The following is a 19,497-nucleotide window of genomic DNA, read 5'->3' as shown; positions in this document are numbered from 1 at the left end:
CAGTAGCAGCCGCGCGTTTTCCACGTCCAAGTCTTCGTCGTCGTCTTGTAACCAAAGCGATAGCCACGAACAGCAACTGCCCAACATGGCGCCGAAATCAAAGTTTGAGCTCAAGACCCCAAAGGGCACCAAGGATTGTCAGTCCATATTTACTCTTGCGACCCAAGACGGCATCGTACGACGGAATGCGCTGCGGACTAACACAATGTTTGCTTCAAAGGGTTCGGCAAGGACATGCTCATCCGCGAGAAGATCTTCTCGCAGCTGAAGGGTGTCTTCCAGAAGCACGGTGGCATGGAGCTTGATACCCCCGTTTTCGAGTTGAAGGAGATTCTGTCAGGCAAAGTACGACATATTTCCGTGTTTACCCCTCCCCCCACCTGCGAGAACCCCGCGATCCACTTGGGGCTCTCGACTCAACAACAAGATGCAGGATGCTGACCAGCACTCTTTTCTATAGTATGGCGAAGACTCGAAGCTCATCTACGACCTAGCCGATCAGGGTGGTGAGATCACTTCCCTGCGATACGACTTGACCGTTCCCTTTGCGAGATGGCTCGCCATGAACAAGGACATTCAGAGCGTCAAGCGCTACCACATCTCAAAGGTCTACCGCCGGTACGATCTACGACATCATTTTCCTATAATACAGTCGACAGCTGGCTGACATACTCTTCATAGTGACCAGCCTGCCATGAACAAAGGCCGCATGCGCGAGTTCTACCAGTGCGATTTCGACATCGCCGGAACCTACGACTCCATGATCCCCGATGCCGAGATCATCAAGATCGTCGTCGAGGTCTTTGAGGGCCTGGGTTGGAACGGAAACTACACCATCAAGCTCAACCACCGCAAGATCCTCGACGGTATCTTTGAGGTCTGCGGCGTCCCCGAGGATAAGATCCGGACGATATCCTCGGCCGTCGACAAGCTCGACAAGCTCCCCTGGGCCGACGTGCGCAAGGAGATGACCGAGGAGAAGGGCTTGGACGGCGAGGTGGCCGACAGGATTGGCGAGTGGGTTGTTCAGAAGGGCAAGCAGGACCTGCTCCGGAAACTGCAGCGCGACGACAAGCTCGCCGCCAACGCCTCGATGAAGGCCGGCATGGCCGACCTCGAACTTCTCTTCACCTACCTAGAGGCCTTTGGCGCCCTCGACAGAGTGTCGTTTGACCTCTCCCTCGCCCGTGGCCTGGACTACTACACTGGCCTCATCTACGAGGTCGTGACGGAAGGTTCCGCACCGGCCGTTACCCCTGACGCAGACGGCAAGACGGCGAAGCCCAAGAAGAAGAGCAAGGGCAAGGACGACGACGACCGCTCCGACGACCCCAGCGTCGGTGTCGGCAGTGTCGCAGCCGGAGGACGGTAAGGAGAAAGAAAACTAGATTGTTCTAGGTCACAGTTCTCAGGCCGCTAACAAACGATGGCAGCTATGACAACCTCGTGGGCATGTTCTCCGGCAAGACGCAAATTCCGTGCGTTGGTGTAAGTGATCCCCCTCGTCAGAGCGCAGGAGTCAAACAAGAGATCGCGTGGGATACTGACAGGCAGTTTAGGTCTCCTTTGGTATCGAGAGAATCTTTAGCATTACCAAGGCCCGGATGCAGGCCGAGAGCGAGGCGCCGCAAAGTACGGTTGACGTCTTTGTCATGTCCTTGGGTTCCAAGGCCGGTCTGATCAAGGAGAGACTCGAGGTGTGCTCGAAGCTGTGGGACGCCGGCGTCAAGGTAAGACCCAACTTACAAGAACTCCCAGTCGATCACAAAGAAGGCACATCGCTGACACTCATTCCCTCTAGGCCGAGTTCCTCTACAAGGTCAAGCCCAAGCTGCCGCCGCAGTTCAAGGCAGCCGAGTCCAACGCTACCCCCTTCGCCATCATCCTCGGCGACGACGAGGTTCAAAAGGGCGTCGTCCGCATCAAGGAGCTGGGCCTGCCCGAGGGCCACCCCCAAAAGGACGGCGAGCTCGTCGACATGGCGTCGCTCGTGCCCGAGGTGCAGAAGCGCCTGTCGCGGAAGCGCGAGCTCGACAACCTTGCTACACGGGCCGAGGGCCTGCGCGTCGTTGGCGGTATGAAGGGCGAGGACATCAAGTCCACCACGTCCACCACGGAGAAGGCCAAGGAAGAGACGGTCGTCGAGACGCCTGCTGCTGGTGCTGCTGCCGAGGCGCCTGTCGCTGCTGTCTCGGAAGGGGAGAAGCCCGCGGAGGCGGCGGCGGCGGCGGCGACGACGGAAGCCACGGAGGAGAGCAAGCCTGCAGCACCGAGCGCATAGATTACGGTGAGGTGGGATCAAGATTTTTAGAAGCAGAAGCACAAAAAAAGCATTCGAAAATAGAAACGGCCGTCTGACTACCTACCTAGTCGGCGATGATTTGCATTCATTACCTTCAGGTATCTATCTACCACTCCAAGTCCGAATTGTGATCTTCTTGTCGACTCTTAGCTATAATGGTCGTGTAGTACGGCCGAGCAGTCTTACAAGTCAAACTATCTAAACCATAAGTTATAATTTGTCTGTGGCCAGCGATTCTACCTACATAGTGATATCCCGCGATCGCACCTATATCAGGTAGCGCATAGAAGCAAGCCAGATCGACACGGTCAGAATTTAGAACCCCCCCCCCCCCTTTCCCCGTCGAGTTTATCGTTACAGGTTGGCGTGGATCATTTCTCAAACCACCACGTGGGGGAGGAGGGGGAGAGAGAAACGACGAGTACGGAGTAGTGTAAGTAGCACAAGTAGGTAGTCAGAGCAATGACCTTCTTTCCCACCATGTTACTTCACAAAGGAAGCCCAAAACAGAACGCCCCCTAGCGGGTTGCAACGGCGGGATTGTCAGGCACCCGGCCGCACGCAAGAAAAAGCTTGGTTCCGTCGCACCATGGAGGATCTAGTGCTAAACTCAATGCGCACAGGGACTTGTACTTCGTACGTGAACTTGGGTCGGCTAGATTTAGTGTACCCAGCTATTCGTACGCTGTCTGATCAGCTCGAGAGCTCGAGGGTTCAGATGGCCTGATGTCGTAGAGCACATCTCTCCTTATAGCTCCGTCGATCATCGACAGGTGGCAGACAACCCCGGATCTCTGTACTGTCCAAGGCTAGTGTAACCATCGCGACGCAAGAGAGAGACAGAGAAGATCCGGGGTCGGTAGAGTATGGAGAGAAACCGCTCGCGACAGACTGAAGCCATTCGCAGTTGCTCGCGCTCAAATGAGGCGTAATCACACCCAAGCAGACGTCCCGTTTTCTTTCTCTTTCCGTCTCCCTGCTCTTCAAGCCGACCCGCGCGCAGGTTCCTTTACCCCTCAGCGCTGGACCTGGAGCCTGGACTCGACGATAAGCAGTCGGGTGGGGGTTTCAAGGAATCCAAGGCGCACAACCCCGCCGACATCGTGATAGGGCGAGCAGGGCTCGAGTCAAAGTTGACAGGGCCTCTGACCAGAGCCTGTCCAGAGGTGACAGGGTCAGAGAGGAACCCGGAAAAAGCTTTGCGGAACGCCGACATTGAGAAGTTGAGCGTATTTGTTGCAAACGGAAGAATGGATCGAAAGCTGCACGAATCGGTCGATTGACGGTTGGCAACTGGCACTTGTGGTGTGGTTTCCGTCCGCTACTGCAGGAGGGACCGGGCCTAGGTGCAGCACAACGTTCGTCTGAATTTTTTAAGGTATTTTGCTTCTTTGGAAGAAATTCGTGCTTGTCCGTTGTGCATGGCTGTTTCTATGTTCCATAGTCATCCCACGAGTTGTCGTTCTTGTTAGGGTATCAATCACAACAAACATGTGGCGAGTGTCGCACTTGTCAGTATTACCCGACGAGACTTACTCACCTATGTTATGCTCAAAGCTTGTTGCATTGCATTCAGCTTCAAACGAACGACACCTACACAAAACCCGTCTTCGACAAGTCTTCAAACTTGGAAGGACGAATCAGACTACTGTTTGATTTTGCGGTGAGAACCGGAAATGTGTAGGCACGGACGTTCATTGTGCAGCAGCACCACGGTTGCAACCGTGATAAGGGATTGGAGGTGCATGCCGTCTGGAGTCCTTGGAGATCTGTGCGGATGTCCACAACGTGGTGGTAATGGGAAGAGGAATTGGGGGGACCTCATAGGCGAGCGGGGGAGATGGAGATGTTTCGTTTCAGTCCCAATTTTTGATGGTTCTGAGTCCGTGAGCCTTGAGCCAGCGCTGAGGCCTCGTCCTTGGGATCAAATTCGCTCCTAGGCACAACGACCGTCATTCTCTGGCGTCTGGCTCGCCCCTGAAATCGCACCTACGAGGACGAGCACGAACTATCTGGATCGTATGCACCGCGTCGGATTTGTCGACGAGGGCGACACGAGATTATAGGCGCCAAGACACCCGGGGATAGTTTCTGTCGATTTTGTATCCTTTTTACTCTCATGCGTAAGGGCTTGGACTGGGTTGATGCGGCAAGTTTGACCCATTGTATTGCTTTTCCTCGTCCGCATCGTCCACTTCCTCTGCGTTGGCACTTCCTGTTTGCTTTTCCCTCCAAGTCCCGGTGGCGGTGGAAGAAGTTTTCTGCCACTTGTATTCCTTTCGTTCACCTTTCTTGTGGTCTGGACGGGCATCAAGGCCACCGTAAGAACAAGAAGCAGTGGTGGCAACCCGGCAGCTTGACTACTCATTGGAATATTCTGCCCACTGAAAGACACTCCATGATGAAGTAGAGAAAGTGACCGACGTGGATATCCGTACGGAGCACCGCATATTGAGGTTACCACGTTATTGGGACCGACGGGCGGTGCTGCTGGCGGACCGCGGCAGGGCCCCAAGGGGGCATATTGCTACATGTCGGCGGAGATTCATTCGCTGGCGTGTCATATTGCATGCTTTTCTGCATTACTCGAGTGCCGGCCCCGAATAGGTGAAGGAGGCCCAAGTGCACAAGGAGTAGGAGAGGGAGATCGTAGGCTAGCTAGGTTCTTGGACCACAGTTCCCAAGGAACGGTTCGAAAGTCGAAGGCCCCATGGTGGCATGGAGAGTGTTGCAGGGTCACACCTGCGCGTTATGAACGTGGAAGTGGGTGTGATGCTGTCACTTGTCATGAACCTGGACAAGAAGAGGAGTTCCTGAGAACAGGGCGGGCCAAAACATCGCGTTGCTTGTGGACATGATGTTCAATAAGGTGCAATGAAAAGCCGTAGAGGCGAGAGGAGGTTACGAGGTTGACGACAGGGAAGGCAGGGGGCGAAAGAAGCGTGGAAAATGACAGCAACCCAAGGAAGGGAACGACGATGGAGATCTGATGCAGGGGATGGTGCCTTCCGTGGAGCATCTTGGGAGCCTCTTGCCCTCTTTGAGACTTACAACACTAGGTACGTATTCGTAAGGACAGGTTTGGGAGGGAAAGACCCGCTGTTCGGTTGTCGGTTCGTGGCTTCCGGTGCAGGGCAGCAGGTCGCCCAGTCACCAGTCCACCACGCCCAGGAAAGGAAGGCAGGCACGACGGGAAGTCCCTGGCTGTGCAGGTACGTCTCGACTCCCACTTTCCAATGGAAGGAGGCATGCCGCACAAGTTCCCAAACCCCAATTCCCAGATCCCAGGGTGAGGGCAATGAGGCTCCCCTCTCTTCATCTCGTCACCCCTCAAAGCCTCAAACCAATCCCAGCAAGACTCCAGCAGCAAACACGGCGGAATCGACGGCCAACCGGGGAACTGGAAATCAAATACAATTGGAAGGTCTGGAAGGTCCACGGCCTAATTAAACCGTTGGTTCATTGAGTTATCCCACGGTGGATTCGACTTTGACGGCCGTTGGTTTTCTGCTTCAAGTCTACGAGTACCCGATACGCTACGAAAAGAGAAAGGCATTGCGAGCTTTTCTACCGACTCTCCTCGGGTTGCTTTCTTTTTCTTTTTCTCTTTCTCGTCCCTTTCAAGCAAGGGTTTCGTGTGTCTTCCAACCGTCTTGCATCATGCTCCACCAACAGCTGGCCAGTCGTCAAGAAGCCGCGCTATGTGCAAGAATCTTCCCTTCAAACTTGACGTTGGGACCTCCGGCTCGTTGCTACTCAAGTGTCGAACTCTCTTCCTTGCTGACGAGACACAGACGGCGTTTCTCCAATGTGTCGTGAGCCGTGACTCGGAGTCTAGAGTCTTAATCAGCATCGCCTCCCTTCGCAAATGACATCTAATAGTCGACCGGCGTGCGAATCATCTCCGTCCATCCCGTGCAATCCACAACGGGACCGCGCATCGCCCGTCTCCCCCCATCGCAATTCCAGACCTGACACTGACAGAAGCCCATCCCTGCTTCATAATCGCATCTAATTACTTATCGCGTGTAGAACACGCTACGGCGCTCTCGGGATGCAATTAATAGCCTCAGGTACGGGCACTTCTGCTTCATACGCACAAGTCCCACAAACTTCGTTGGCTTCGACCGCCCCATCTTCGTCTTGAATCTTTTCTCTCGTAGGCTCATACGGATACTTAGCGTGTCCAGTCCACGGGCTAACGGACTAGGGCGCTGCTGCGAGGTGGGAACTATTCGCACCTTGCAGATTGCACAGGGCGAGTTTCTCACAACTCTACCCGAGCAACCCAAGCCATCTCAAGCCATCCCACGCACCAAGCAACGCCTCGCAGCTCATAGCGTATCCACGCGAGGGCCGAGAGAACCATTTATGATTTGCTGAAATCTCGCCCAAAGCACACGGCTGCGCAGCACAACGCGTAGCCAGGTACGCAAACTACTATGGGCAGAGTTACATTTGTACGCAAGAGACTTGCATTGGGGTGGGGTTCAACACCATGGGCAGCACCAACGACGAGCAGGGTTAGAGGCAAGGGTCGACAGGAAAATCCACGCCGGTGCCAGGGGAACACACCACAGCGAGATGGAGCTCGATATGCAGGTCCTCGAAGGAGACGAGAAAATCTCATTGCGCAGGCCACTCACGCCTGAAGCTTGTTCCCCCTTTCTCCCTAGTCCAACGTCGATGCGCAAACACCCTGCCCAGGACCCAAACCAAACTCGAAAAGTGCTCGAGCTCTGCTCTGCCAGACGTGTGGACGGTATCCGTACGGATCCCCAATTCGAGTGCTTGAGGGGTCCCGAAATCACCTCCCCTGGATGCAATCCATGACTCCATGAGGTACTTGAACACGGCCCATCCCCCCAGGCCCAAAGGGTCTCTGGTTTTGATTTCCGAGGAATCTTTCCTGTGATCGATCCCCAGCCTCTTCCGTCGTTTCTTGTTGTGTTTCTCGCATCGTATCGGCTGCCCACCCATTCACTCACTGCCTTGGTCCATACTCTGTACCATCAGCCTCAACTGACAGTTTCCTCAAGCCGTCTTTTCTACTTGAGCTTTCCCAGCTCTCCTTCAGTGGCCACTTCGTCATTAATTCAGATACCTACGCTGGTCTCACCTTGTGTACCTTGTCTCGGTCTTGACTATTCAGCCGCCACCCTCACCACTTGGCTACCACATACAAATCCTTACTATTGGTCTTCAACTCGATCGGCGCTTCGCTGTTCCTGTCTCTTCGACCTTCAGCTCATCTCAACTCCAGCCTCAGACAGCTTGCTTCCCCGTTTTCGACAGATCACAGGAAAAAAATCGAACCATTTCCTGTGCTACGTATCCGTACTACGACCTTGATCTACAACACCTCGACGACTGTTACCTGGGCACGTCATTGTTTCCCAGTTCATCCTGATAACCTTGCAAACCCAAAGGTTCACCCGCAAGCAAATCCCGCGCCGTGGGAACATCTAGACGTCTGAAAAGCCCAACATTCCTGCCGCAGCTTCTGACACAAACCCTGGACGAAGATCATTCTGGGTGCTAAGGTCAACCATCGACCTGCACGCGACCTGCACGAAAGTTCAGACGACTTGAGACTGTTCCCGAGTCCCGGTACAACGCCTGTTACGCATTTCGGGGTAACCCACTTACACCCGAATCGTTGCCTCGTGCTTTATCGGACACGTCTGGCCTCTTCAGCCCTCACTTGTCGCTCTCGTCTTTTCTGAGCCAACTCTGCATCTGCCTTGATACTTCGACTTGAGCGTAAGTCATAAGTGTCACCAACGAACACTATTGCTTGGTCCAACAACGCGCCGGCTTGCCATTGGCCCTTGGACTTTAACCCGCACTATCGACTTCACGAGTAGACTTTGGCCCTGATTTCATCCAGCCATTGGTCTCATATCGGACGAAAAGGTGGCGAGCTGAGTTAGCCGTCGTCCATCACTCAGCCAACCTAGTATCGCGAACTCTCTTCACGCGCGCAAGCACTCTAAATCTATCGCAATGGGCGGTTTAATACCTCTCCTCCTTAAGCCCGCTGCCGCCGGCTCCCGTGGCAGCGTTATTTTTCCTATCAACAGAGCACCGTCGCCCAGCGCCCCCATCACAACACCACAGCCTGCGGCAACGTCACCAACTATGGCCACCAGTTCAGTCGGACCTCCTAAGGCTCGAGTGCACAAGCGGTCTGCATCGCAGCCGGCACCGCTCCCCGTTCTACCTTATACATCTGCTGAATGGAGCAAGGCTGTCTCTGAGGTCAAGCGTCAGTATATCAACCGCAAGTACCGACCATGCTCTTTGCGTTGTTGCGAGATCCTAGACAATATTAAGGAATCTGTAAGTCGCATTCATCTGAAGTAGCTTGGGATTGTACTGACCGAGTCAATAGGCAAACGTTGAGCCGGCTTATCTCATCTATCTTCACTTCTACGCCGCCAGCTCTTTTGACATGCTCTCCCGGCCTTTGCAATGCGCCTCGCCGTATCGGACACGGCTTCTCCAACAAGCTCGTGAACATTACACCCGAGCCTCGGAACTGAGCAAGGCGGCGGATGAGACCATGGCTCGCTCCTCACGCCCATCCTCAGCGGCGACCTCGAGTATGCATTCGCCTTCGAGCTCTACTTCGTCCCATGCATCCTCGCGGACGTGGACCAACTCAACCGCTTTCTCGTCACCCACGCCGTCCGTGTGCTCCGTCGAGGACGCCATGAACAAGCTCTCCGCGACCCAACCGCCACCAAAGAAGCGCGTCACCTTCTGCGACGTTCCTGAAGAGCCGTTCATCCGCCCTGACTCTCCCACTCTTGGCTTTGACGACTTTCTCTGTGCGCCACCACAGCCCGAACCCCCGCGCTACCTCCCGGTCCTCCAAGAGGAGCCCGAGCCTGCCGATGAGCCCGCTGAAGAGGTTGCGAAGCCAACAACGCCCGAGCCCCTGAACGAGGACTGCGATGCCTTCGACTTCCTTCAAGAGCGCTCCATTCACCGCTACTGCGGCTTGCTCTCCAGCCTACGATCGCAGATCGCAGTCCACATTTCCAACGTCGAGGAGCAGCTCGCGGCACCCCGACAAAGCGATACGGGACGCCACTCTCTCCCCGCCAGGGCAGCGACCCCGGAGCTCAGCGATGAACTGCGTAATCTTGACATCAAGGCCCGTATTGAGCGTCTGCGCCAGAACAACTGGCAAAGACGTCGCTTCGATATCGGCCGTTACGAGGCGCTTCGTGAGAGCGTTCTCGCCGAGTTGGAATGAACCGTCACTTCCAGATGATCGAACCCTCCTTTTCCTCGTATCTTGCACTTTTCCCCACCTGTTTCCAGTTTACAATGATACCACCGACCTCCGGTCTCTCTTTCTTCTACTGTACCATGCTTTGAAGCAATCTTGTCCATTTATTTCACGGCGAAACAAAAAGCATCTAGGGGGATTTCTTACCCCCCGTTCGGCAGCATTTCAGGGCAGGACGGCGCACTTGATTGGTGGTCTGTCTTTTCGGACTTCTCTCTCGATATACCTTGTACAAGCACAACAACGACTCGTTACGAACCCAAAACAATACAATTAGTAGTAGTAGTAGTATTAGTAGAGAGCACAGGGGTGGAAGGAACAGCGGAGAAGTCTATCTCGGATTCACCCCCTTCTCCCCGACTTCAAGTAGCAGCAATGCCAAATAGCAAAGTTCCATCTTGATAAACATCATAGTACCTCGTTCAAAGTCTTTCATGTGCCGTGACTGATTACTAACGCTCTCTCTTCCTCTCCCTGTGTCAGGGTTTGCGTCCCCTCCGAGAGTTGCGTATGAAAGACAAAACCTGAAGACCAAGAGGGTAAGGAGAGGTAGATGCAGTCACGGGCAGGATACACGTACATGAGCCTGATGATGGCTATGTCTGACTGTGTGGTCAAGTCGATGGGTATATTTACTACCTCGAACGGCTCCTAGCATCGAAAGGGCCTTGCTTGCCCTCAATAAAGAATTTACTGTTGGGTAGGACTACATCTCTCCGTGCCCATTCTAGGAAATCAAACTCGGGGAACTTTGGGAAGAAGGCCTATCGTCGAGTAGTCTATAGGCAGTGATTTGATTGTTGTTGACCTTGAACCATTCCCACCCATCCAGCCCAATCTGACCTAACCAACCGACCTAGGAAGGCGTCTGCTGTGCTGATGACAGAGACTGTGTTGAAGGGGATGAACTTCCTATGTATATACATTTAAGTAGCAGAGCATAAATACGTTGCTTCTACCAAAGTCTAGTCTCAAATCCAGAGGCTGGCGACCGAGACTTTCATTGCTCGAGACTAAGAATGGCCATTTCATAAAGCATTCAGATATTGTATGCCACGGATGGAAGATTCACCAAAGATCAAGTAGTAATGCGTAAGAAGAGATTCGAATCTGGAAGAAGTGATGGGTGTTGCTCAAAGTCATATCTGTCCCCGGCTTTTCTGTCCCCCCTCGCCCGCCCAGGCAAAGCAACAAACATATAGCGCTCATCTAGCCATGTATCTTCGGCTTGAAACGAAATGAGTGCTCAACGAAAAGCAGTAAGAACTTAAAAAAACTTCAAAGCCGCTGCTGAGCCGCGACCAGTGGCCCGTTGTATCATCCAACCCGTGTGGTATCATCTTCCTGAGTCCTGACTGACTCGCCCAGGTCACCATACAGAGACGTGCGTCACTTCTCATCCCTGAAAGCTGCGTCTTCTGTGCTCCTTCTCCGCATCCTCCTTCACCTTGAGTGTGTCCTGCTGCTGCTTCATCTCGCGGACCTTGGCAAGGACGACCTCACGGAAGATGGCGCCCTTGATCGTCTTGGAAAGGCTGCGCTTCTCGCCAGTGGCAACTTCGTGTGCGCCAACGTGCTTGGACTGGTCTGCGGCGCTGATAGCGTCGGCTGGGAAGTCCGAGTCCTCTGTGTCCTCTTCTTGTGCCTTGAGCGTCTCGATTCTGTTGGCAAGCTTGACCATCTCGATACCGCGGCGAAGACGGGCTTTGGCCATGTAGGCCTTGATCTCGGGCAGCAAGTTGTGGTCGGTGGCATTCTCTCCACTGAGCCACGGGTGGTGGAGAGCTTCCTGTTGTCATTGTCAGTGCTTATTTCTCGACATTGGTGCAGGGCTGGTACATACTTCACTCGACCAGCGCTTGACGGGCTCTGGTTGCAGAAGATGCAAAATGAAGTCCTTTGCATCATCGCTGACATCCTTCCAGTAACGCTCGTGGAAGACGACCTGAGCATTACTGCACTCATCGATAAGATCCTGGAGGTTCTCCGAGCGGAAAGGAGAGTAACCGCAAAGCAGAGTGTATGTGATGACACCCATGGACCACATGTCTACCGGCTTACCATGGCCCTTCTTCAACATGACCTCAGGGGCTGCGTAGCCGAAGGAACCGGCCATTGTTGTGAGGACTTCGTCTTTGCGGTCGAGCATCTTGGCGATACCGAAATCGGCCAAGACGAGATCAGACTCCATATCTCTGGTAAGGTACAGGAGGTTCTCGGGCTTCAAGTCTGATCTACTAGTTAGAATGAAATGGGCACCCAAGTTATAATGGCAAAACTTGCCTCTGTGTACGACGTTGTTCTGGTGCAAGTAGTTGACGGCTTCGAGGACCTGCTTGATGGTTTGCGAAGCATCCTTTTCCGTGAACTTGCCCTGCTCGCAAATACGATCGAACAGCTCTCCGCCAGTAGCTAGTTCAGTGACGATGTAGTACTTGTCCTATAAGATAGTTGTCAGTTTTGACAGTCCGGGCATGGCTTCGCAGCGGAGGGTTGCTCACACGCGACTCAAACCAGTCAACGAACTTGACAATGTGAGGGTGCTTCAGACGCTGGAGCATGTCCAGCTCGTCGTAGACCATTCTCTCGTTGCCCTTCACATTCTTCTTGAGAATAATCTTGACGGCGCACTTGCCAGTAGGACCGTCAGCCTCACGGACGATACCGTAAGTTCCAGCTCCGAGAGTGCGACCGAAGCGATATTTAGCCCTGTAGAGAGGACGTCAGGATATGGTATCTAGATATTGGTCTGGAATTGTTCGTACTTCTTATCGTAGCTCTCGGGTTGGCCCTGGAGCCTGCTGAGCATATTGGAGACTATGGGCGAGCGTGCGGTCAGCATTGCTTGTGGATTGGGAGCAGTAGGACTGGAGAAGTGTTGCGCGAGGCAGCATGTTCGCAATCACGGCAGAGCAGGACAACGACCTGGCAAGATCACAGAAGAGCAGTTCGACCCAAGAACTTACAACTCATTTTTGAGGCGGGGTTATCGGTCGCAGCGAGAGTTGTGTGTGTGGAATGATCGGACAGACACAGCCTTGGGGATGATGGGACCGAGAAGAGGCGGGCGTCAGCGGTGGGAGTGCAGACGACGTTTATGAGGGAGAGCTTGAGGCTGGCGTAGGTCTGGAGTAGAAAAATCGAGCAGAAAGAAGGCTCGACCCTGGACAGGACAGAGAAGCAGCGGTTGCTGATGGAGACTTCCCAGGTAGACTGGACGGGATTCGGGAGGGGGGTCGTCGGGGTGCTGGTAGCTCTTGGTGCTTGGGTTGAGGGGGAGGTGGGGTAAAGCGGGAAGTAAGAGCGTAAGAGGGTACTTTTCTATGTGAGCTTCACAAGTAAGAGGTACTCTTGGGATCAAGCACCTTGCACCTGTTGGTAGAATGAGAATAGGTACTTCTTGTCCCCGGGTCTGGGGGTGAATGGCTCTTGAATACATATATTAATGTGCTGCGTCTATCTGTAAAGCCTATCTGTAGAGAGCAGGTAAAGGTACCAAGGTAAAGTCACTACACAGCATACCTCCTGGAGGCAACCTAACCTAACCTTCAGGCTGTACAGCTCCAGCATGTGCACAGAAAAACGAAAAAGGCGGTTGTGGCATCACCGGGAACAAGATTCAGGGGTCATGGCAGGCTGGAGTGAGCCTTGTGGGCTGGTAAGAATTGAAAAGGATGCTCAGCCGCAGAGAAATGAGGGGCAGGCCGCAGAAGAAGAGGGAGAGCACGGACATGGCCGTGAATGAGCGACGGCATCCACGAGCACTAACGATGACGGACCAGGGTCCTGGACGTCTTGGAGTGGGCCGCCGTATCCTGAACGATCAAAACGACTGGAGCTGTGGAGGCACTGGAGGCACACACCGGAGGATGAGGGAGCCGCCGAAGTGTGGCTGAGGAGGCCACTCTTTCCACCTTGCACCTATCTGCTGGCTGCCCTGTCACCCTCGTGCGCCTATGACAGGCATTGACTCTTACTTCCAGGCTCCAATTCATTGGGTTTGCTGGGTCGTAAGGCTTAACCTCCGGTTCGACCTGCTTGCAACCGCATCTTCAGAGGTAGATGATCCCATATCTTCGATCTTAAGTGGACGAGGCATGCTGGGTATGGTATCCGATTAGTCGACAGCTGCAGTGTCGATGGCTCCCTCCTGTCAATATTTAGACATCCATAGATCAGAGTTGCAGTGTTGCTCAGCAAAGCCTGATCTATACTCTGCATGTATCCTCCTAGCCTGGCCCATGAAGTGTTTTCGCCAGCAGACGTCATCAATGACAATTTGGGTGTTTGAGCCTGGCGTAGTCAAACGTCGGCCCTCAAGCAGGGAAATGATTCAGACAGAAAGCAGTTTGCTGGCTAAGGTAGAGACATTTGTGACATTCCAGAAGCACATATATTTGGCAGACTCTACCGCAATATCCTCAGAAATGGCGCGTGACATATGACTCCGTCTAGACGGAAGTGTATGCTCATCTATCATTGCAGCGCCTTGCTGTCTTGATGTAGATACATATACCTACCTATTCTTGAGGGCTAAGAAGATTGATGGCAAAGAATTCAGTATAGGTGCCCAGTTATGAGAGGCTATTGATAACAGGACTGCCTTACACAACGAATATGTACCTAAGGCAAGGTACCTGTAGGTAGGCTGTCCCTGGCCGCTCTTGCTCTTGCTCTTCAAAGATGCAATGTTTTTGGGTTGTCACTGGCATTGAGAAAAGTGGGTCCATCGGGCCTGCGACTGGGTTACAGCACGCGCATTCGCATCGGTTCAAGATACATTGAGCCGCCGCCAATCCTCCCCCGCGGCGTCATTTGGACCTTGAAAGTCTTAGGTAAGGTGTTCCAGCTTTCCAGTACAGTACTTTAATCTGTGTACGCAGTACACAGGTACTTCATACAGTAAACAACCTATAGAGCACCTGAGTGCTGAGTGCTACGTGCTACGTGCTACGTAAAGAGCCAAGTGCCACCGTCCACGCCTGTAACTCGTGGACCGTCTCCAACACGCCCGCGTGTCTCAACATTGTTAAACCGACCAAACAACTGACGTTGCTGCACACTTGCCTCGTTCACTCTCATTGTTGGGCGCGTATTTGCTTTGCCGTCCTTTTTGATTTGCATCCGGCTTTCTTTAATACCCCCAGGTTTAGACCCTGGGATTTGGCTCCCGCATCGGCTGCTTCCCACATTCCTGGACACTTTTGGCTGCTGTTCTCGGCAGGAACCACCAATTCGTGGGGTCCTCCTCTCTGGGCAGCCCCTCCAAGCGACCAACAAGCCCCTCAGCAAGCAGCGAGCCGCAACCCGCCTGCCTTGCCTGGGCTGCTTCTCGAGCCGCCGACTGACAACTTCTCCTTCGCTCAACTTCTCCCTTTTCCTTCGTCGAGCCACTTTCGCCTGGGCTTCATCCTCCTCCGGCCCATTCGATCGCCCTTCAAAATGGCTTCCAGCTTTGCTTCCAAGCGGCTGGCCAAAGAGTTGTCCAAGGTTCGTAACCTCACGCCCAGCTCGCTACCTCAACCTGTCTGTCCCGCGATCGATCCATTTGCACCTTGTCGCATTGCGCGCGCTCGCCTCAGGAATCTTCCTAACTCTCACAGCTCAACTCTGGCCTGCCTCCAGGTATCGAGCTCATCTCGGCCGACAACTTCGAAGAATGGATCATGGACATCAAAGTCTTGGACGACAACCCGCTGTATAAAGACCAGGTTTACAGGCTGAAATTCAAGTTCTCCCAACAATATCCCATAGGTATGCCTCTCTGCGCATACCAGCTCCTCAGTACCTCCCCAAGTAACATAATCTGGTCTATAGAACCCCCAGAGGTCACCTTCGTCAAGACCACCGAGCGACCGATTCCCATGCACCCTCATATCTACTCCAATGGCATCATCTGTCTCGATTTGCTCGGCAGCCAAGGCTGGAGTCCCGTACAGAACGTCGAGAGCGTCTGCATGAGTATACAGAGCATGTTAACAGGCAACGAAAAGAACGAGCGGCCGGCGGGAGATGACGAATTCGTTCGGAGCAATCGCTTGCGCCCTAGAGATATTGACTTCTACTATCACGATAACACCGTTTGAACAACACAAGACATTTGCGCGGCAGGGTTGGGTATGGCGTTGTATCGGATTTCGGCATACAGAAGGGGACCCCAGGACAAGCGGAGTGTTCAGGAGCTGGTGCTCGGCTGAGGGGGAGAAGATGAGGTGACTAAGGCGATTTTGGCCCTCGTCAGCTTTCGTGGAGCGATATCTCGAAGAGATCAGTCGGGAAAATTGTGTCACGAGCGGGATCGCATCCCCGTAGAGGACGGTATTGACACCCATGTTGATGTTTGGTGGGATCAGCGGACCATGCTTTTTTTTTTTTGGCCATGTAAGGTATACATCCTAGGTGACCTCGGCTGCGCATCATGTTAGCAAGTAGATCATATTCTAGAGCTTTCATGCTGCAAGTCTGCAGAATAAACCGTCGCGACCAGCGATCGCGAAGCATTCTTTCTGGAAACATTTCCAGGTTGAGACATTCATCGACCTGGCGGATTGGATAGCGGGCCGGACACAGTGACTGGCCCCCACTGATCCGGCATGGAATTCCCCGAAAGAGCACCTGCACTGTGAGGTAGCGTAGCACCTAAATCACCCTGGTGGCCTGGCCCCGCTGACGCAAATGCTCTCTGTGCAAGATGTCCCGTACTGAGGTAGCCAATCTAATCTTTCAACCCGATAGCTCCAGGTGCTTTGCGACCACAGCTCTCCGTCACCGTTCCATCTACCTACCTCACCTTACCCCGACCACGTCACCTCGCCCAGCAGCGGTCAATCTGCGCTCCACGAAACAACACCCGGTGCCAGTTGCATGGAGAACTGAAAATGGCTCCTCGAGCTGGCTTCAATACGGACCAGATAAAGGACAAAGCGCGCAAGGACCTCCTCTACCTGCTCGAGGCTGTAAGTAAGGCATTTCGCCCCGGCTGCCTGTTCTTCGTGAGCTAACCTCGGCGTTTCCAGGTCCGGGGGAAGAAGAACCTCATTCTTGAGCGCAGCTTAGCGGGCCCGATCAGTACCATCGTCAAGGTCGCTACTCTCCAGGAATACGGCGTAGACAAGTTCTTCTTCCTCGAGAACAAGAACGCCGACACCAGCCAGCGAAATGTCATCTTCATAGCCCGCGGCGAGTGCGCTCGCCATGCGTCAGCCATAGCAGGTCAGCACCCTTCACTATCCGGATCTCACATTCTCTTTCACTTCCAATCGGATTTCTACGAAGCTTCTTCTTACTCGTGCGATCATCATCCGTGGTCTGCCGAGTAAGACAGTGCTTGGTGGCGAGGCTTCTTGCAGCCGATCTCCATGCTACTGGGTGAGCGGCACTTCATGCTAACAACCTCTCAGAGCAGATCCGTCGCTTACAGCGAGAGAGCCAAACAGGCCATGAATTCCACATCTTCTGGGTGCCTCGACGAACACTCGTCTCCGACAAGTTGCTCGAGGAGGCCGGCGTATTGGGCGACGTGAACATCTCTGAACTGCCTTTATACTTCTTCCCGCTTGAAAAGGATCTTCTCTCCCTCGAGTTGGATGAGTCTTTCCGCGACCTGTATCTCTCGAAAGACGTCACTCCGTCATTCCTGCTCGCCAAGGCATTGATGGAGATCCAACAGAATCACGGCTTGTTTCCCCGAATCATCGGCAAAGGTGACAACGCAAAACGAGTTGCGGAGCTCCTAGCACGAATGCGACAAGAGATACTTGCGGGCGAGGATGCGAACGAGACGAATCGAGGTGGCTTGACACCAAGCACACTCACCGAAAGCGTTATAATAATCGACCGCGAAGTGGATTTTGTCACTCCTCTATTAACTCAACTGACCTACGAGGGACTCATCGACGAAGTATTCGGCATCCAGAACAACCAAGCTGAAGTTGATACGACAGTTGTCGGTGCCCCTTCTCAATCCTCAGCGACAAGCGCGCAAGCCAGGAAACGCAAAATCCAGCTGGATTCCTCTGATAAATTATACGAACAACTTCGCGACACAAATTTCGCCATTGTCGGTAGCTTGCTGAACAAAGTCGCTCGGCGACTTCAGAATTTGCAAAAGGACTACGAAGGACGAAACAGCCACAAATCCATCGCTGAGCTCAAGGACTTTGTCAGTAAGCTGCCCGGATATCAAGCGGAGCAGCAAAGCCTGCGCATACATACAGGTCTAGCAGAGGAGGTCATGAAGTACACACGGACAGACCAGTTCAAAGGTCTCTTGGAAGCTCAGCAGAATCTAGCTGCTGGCGCGGACCCTTCCTCACAATTCGAAGCTATCGAGGAATTAATCGCCCGCGACACACCGTTACCAGAAGTGCTGAGGCTGCTTTGCATTTACTCATGCATATCAGGCGGCATCAAACCAAAGGAATTCGACCAGTTCCGACGACTTATCCTCGAGGGCTACGGCTATCAGCACATCCTCACGCTTAATAACCTCGAGAAACTTCAATTATTCTTGTCGCGCTCTTCTCCATTGGCAGAAATGATCCCGATGACTGGCTCTGGTGGCAACACAACAGGGACAAAGACGAACTACACGTATCTCCGCAAACTTCTGCGTCTCATCGTCGATGAAGTTCAGGAAGACGACCCAAACGACATCGCCTATGTATACAGCGGGTATGCGCCACTGTCGATCCGTCTTGTACAATGTGTGCTGCAAAAGCAGTATTTGCTCAAAGTCACCAGAGGCAATGGCGCAAGTGGTGCGACAGGAGCGTCCGCGGCTCAGGGCTGGCACGGCTTCGACGAGGCCGTAAAGCACGTCCGCGGGCAGACATTCTACGAGCTGCAAAAGGGTGAGGAGAAGGCCGTCAAAGCTCGAGCGTTGCTTTCGGGAGGCACGGAGAAGCAAACGGTATTTGTGGTGTTCGTCGGAGGTATAACATTCACCGAAATCGCTGCTTTGCGGTTCATTGCAAAGCAGGAAGAAGGTATTTACCCATATTGAACTTATGTCGTGAAGCATTGCCAAACTAATCTGTATCATTCATAGCTCGGAGAAACATCGTCATCTGCACAACATCGATCATTAGCGGAGACCGAATGATGGATGCGGCAATTGAGAAGGATTCGTTTGCAAGAGATAACGTCAAGCCGGTGAGCCCAACTGCATGAGAAAGGACGCAGGGTTTGTGGTGGAAGAATGGTAGAGCTGAGAGACAGGAAGGCCGTATTCGGCATTTGAAGATACGACCAACATACAGATAATGAGCTTCTCGTGGAGAAGTGTTTCCCAACTAGAAGCAATCATCATTGCTCGTCGTGAATATTGGGTGTTGCTAGCCGGCAGTCTGGCCCCTCGAGTCAGTGCCTTCCTGAACTTCAGTGGTGTTGCCGGTTTTGGCTCGGGCCTGCAGTCAGCCCATATAGCACTGTGTCAGGTCGGGTGGCTTGCGACTGACGGGAGCAAAGGCCCATCACGTGACCCACCTTTTTTGTCTCGAACGCTTGAGCTCCTCATGTCCAATGCCGAACTTAGCGATTTCAACGGGTCATGTACCTGACGACTTCCTTTTAGGACCGGGTTACTTTTGATTTCTCAACATACTTGTCTCAAACAATAGACTGAGTTGTTTGCGACTCACCTAGTGCCTTTTCGGTATACCGCGACTTGACCTGCATCGGGACGGCTCAATCAAGCACCGAACACGGGACAGTGCCCTGCAGCTGGGGCAAGTGGCGTCTCCGCAGTCAAAAGGTAAGTACATTGCAATTGCTTCGTCTTATATCAAGTCCTGCGAGCCTGAGAACTTAGATCAGCTGACCAGGCTTATACAGCGAGACTATCCGGGTCTACCTGAGATATCGTAACATGTTATCGACTCGGGACTAGACCCGC

The 19,497-nt window shown here is 53.3% G+C and overlaps 8 protein-coding genes across 8 annotated transcripts; 6 read left to right on the top strand and 2 right to left on the bottom strand.

The window, feature by feature from the left end:
* Positions 1-85: 85 nt before the first annotated feature.
* On the top strand, positions 86-2,281 carry CPAR01_09767 (histidyl-tRNA synthetase; the record flags this gene model as incomplete). Its single annotated transcript, XM_060494031.1, has 7 exons — positions 86-137; positions 221-345; positions 461-618; positions 682-1,368; positions 1,434-1,488; positions 1,560-1,730; positions 1,802-2,281. 7 exons carry the CDS (start codon positions 86-88, stop codon positions 2,279-2,281), a joined length of 1,728 nt encoding a protein of 575 aa, XP_060348161.1.
* Positions 2,282-2,891: 610 nt separating this feature from the next.
* CPAR01_09766 (uncharacterized protein) lies at positions 2,892-3,585 on the top strand (the record flags this gene model as incomplete). The annotated part of the gene is made up of 2 exons (XM_060494030.1): positions 2,892-2,938; positions 3,249-3,585. The coding sequence occupies 2 exons, from the start codon at positions 2,892-2,894 to the stop codon at positions 3,583-3,585; spliced, it is 384 nt and encodes a 127-aa protein (XP_060348160.1).
* A 725-nt stretch (positions 3,586-4,310) lies between these two features.
* On the bottom strand, positions 4,311-4,670 carry CPAR01_09765 (uncharacterized protein; the record flags this gene model as incomplete). The annotated part of the gene is made up of 2 exons (XM_060494029.1): positions 4,311-4,372; positions 4,418-4,670. 2 exons carry the CDS (start codon positions 4,668-4,670, stop codon positions 4,311-4,313), a joined length of 315 nt encoding a protein of 104 aa, XP_060348159.1.
* Positions 4,671-8,308: 3,638 nt separating this feature from the next.
* On the top strand, positions 8,309-9,566 carry CPAR01_09764 (uncharacterized protein; the record flags this gene model as incomplete). Its single annotated transcript, XM_060494028.1, has 2 exons — positions 8,309-8,644; positions 8,697-9,566. 2 exons carry the CDS (start codon positions 8,309-8,311, stop codon positions 9,564-9,566), a joined length of 1,206 nt encoding a protein of 401 aa, XP_060348158.1.
* A 1,432-nt stretch (positions 9,567-10,998) lies between these two features.
* On the bottom strand, positions 10,999-12,411 carry CPAR01_09763 (uncharacterized protein; the record flags this gene model as incomplete). Its single annotated transcript, XM_060494027.1, has 4 exons — positions 10,999-11,391; positions 11,446-12,042; positions 12,104-12,311; positions 12,368-12,411. 4 exons carry the CDS (start codon positions 12,409-12,411, stop codon positions 10,999-11,001), a joined length of 1,242 nt encoding a protein of 413 aa, XP_060348157.1.
* Positions 12,412-15,044: 2,633 nt separating this feature from the next.
* On the top strand, positions 15,045-15,688 carry CPAR01_09762 (ubiquitin-conjugating enzyme; the record flags this gene model as incomplete). The annotated part of the gene is made up of 3 exons (XM_060494026.1): positions 15,045-15,092; positions 15,206-15,356; positions 15,420-15,688. 3 exons carry the CDS (start codon positions 15,045-15,047, stop codon positions 15,686-15,688), a joined length of 468 nt encoding a protein of 155 aa, XP_060348156.1.
* Positions 15,689-16,480: 792 nt separating this feature from the next.
* CPAR01_09761 (Sec1 family protein) lies at positions 16,481-18,773 on the top strand (the record flags this gene model as incomplete). The annotated part of the gene is made up of 4 exons (XM_060494025.1): positions 16,481-16,558; positions 16,619-16,814; positions 17,003-18,589; positions 18,652-18,773. 4 exons carry the CDS (start codon positions 16,481-16,483, stop codon positions 18,771-18,773), a joined length of 1,983 nt encoding a protein of 660 aa, XP_060348155.1.
* Positions 18,774-18,865: 92 nt separating this feature from the next.
* On the top strand, positions 18,866-19,162 carry CPAR01_09760 (uncharacterized protein; the record flags this gene model as incomplete). The annotated part of the gene is made up of 1 exon (XM_060494024.1): positions 18,866-19,162. One exon carries the CDS (start codon positions 18,866-18,868, stop codon positions 19,160-19,162), a length of 297 nt encoding a protein of 98 aa, XP_060348154.1.
* Between the last annotated feature and the right edge of the window lie 335 nt (positions 19,163-19,497).

Source organism: Colletotrichum paranaense (genome assembly GCF_030867605.1).
Source record: "Colletotrichum paranaense strain IMI 384185 chromosome Unknown Scaffold_7.1, whole genome shotgun sequence".
Lineage (NCBI taxonomy): Eukaryota > Fungi > Ascomycota > Sordariomycetes > Glomerellales > Glomerellaceae > Colletotrichum > Colletotrichum paranaense.
The sequence above is the reverse complement of the archived record's forward strand: the minus strand, read 5'-3'. Positions and strand labels throughout refer to the sequence as shown.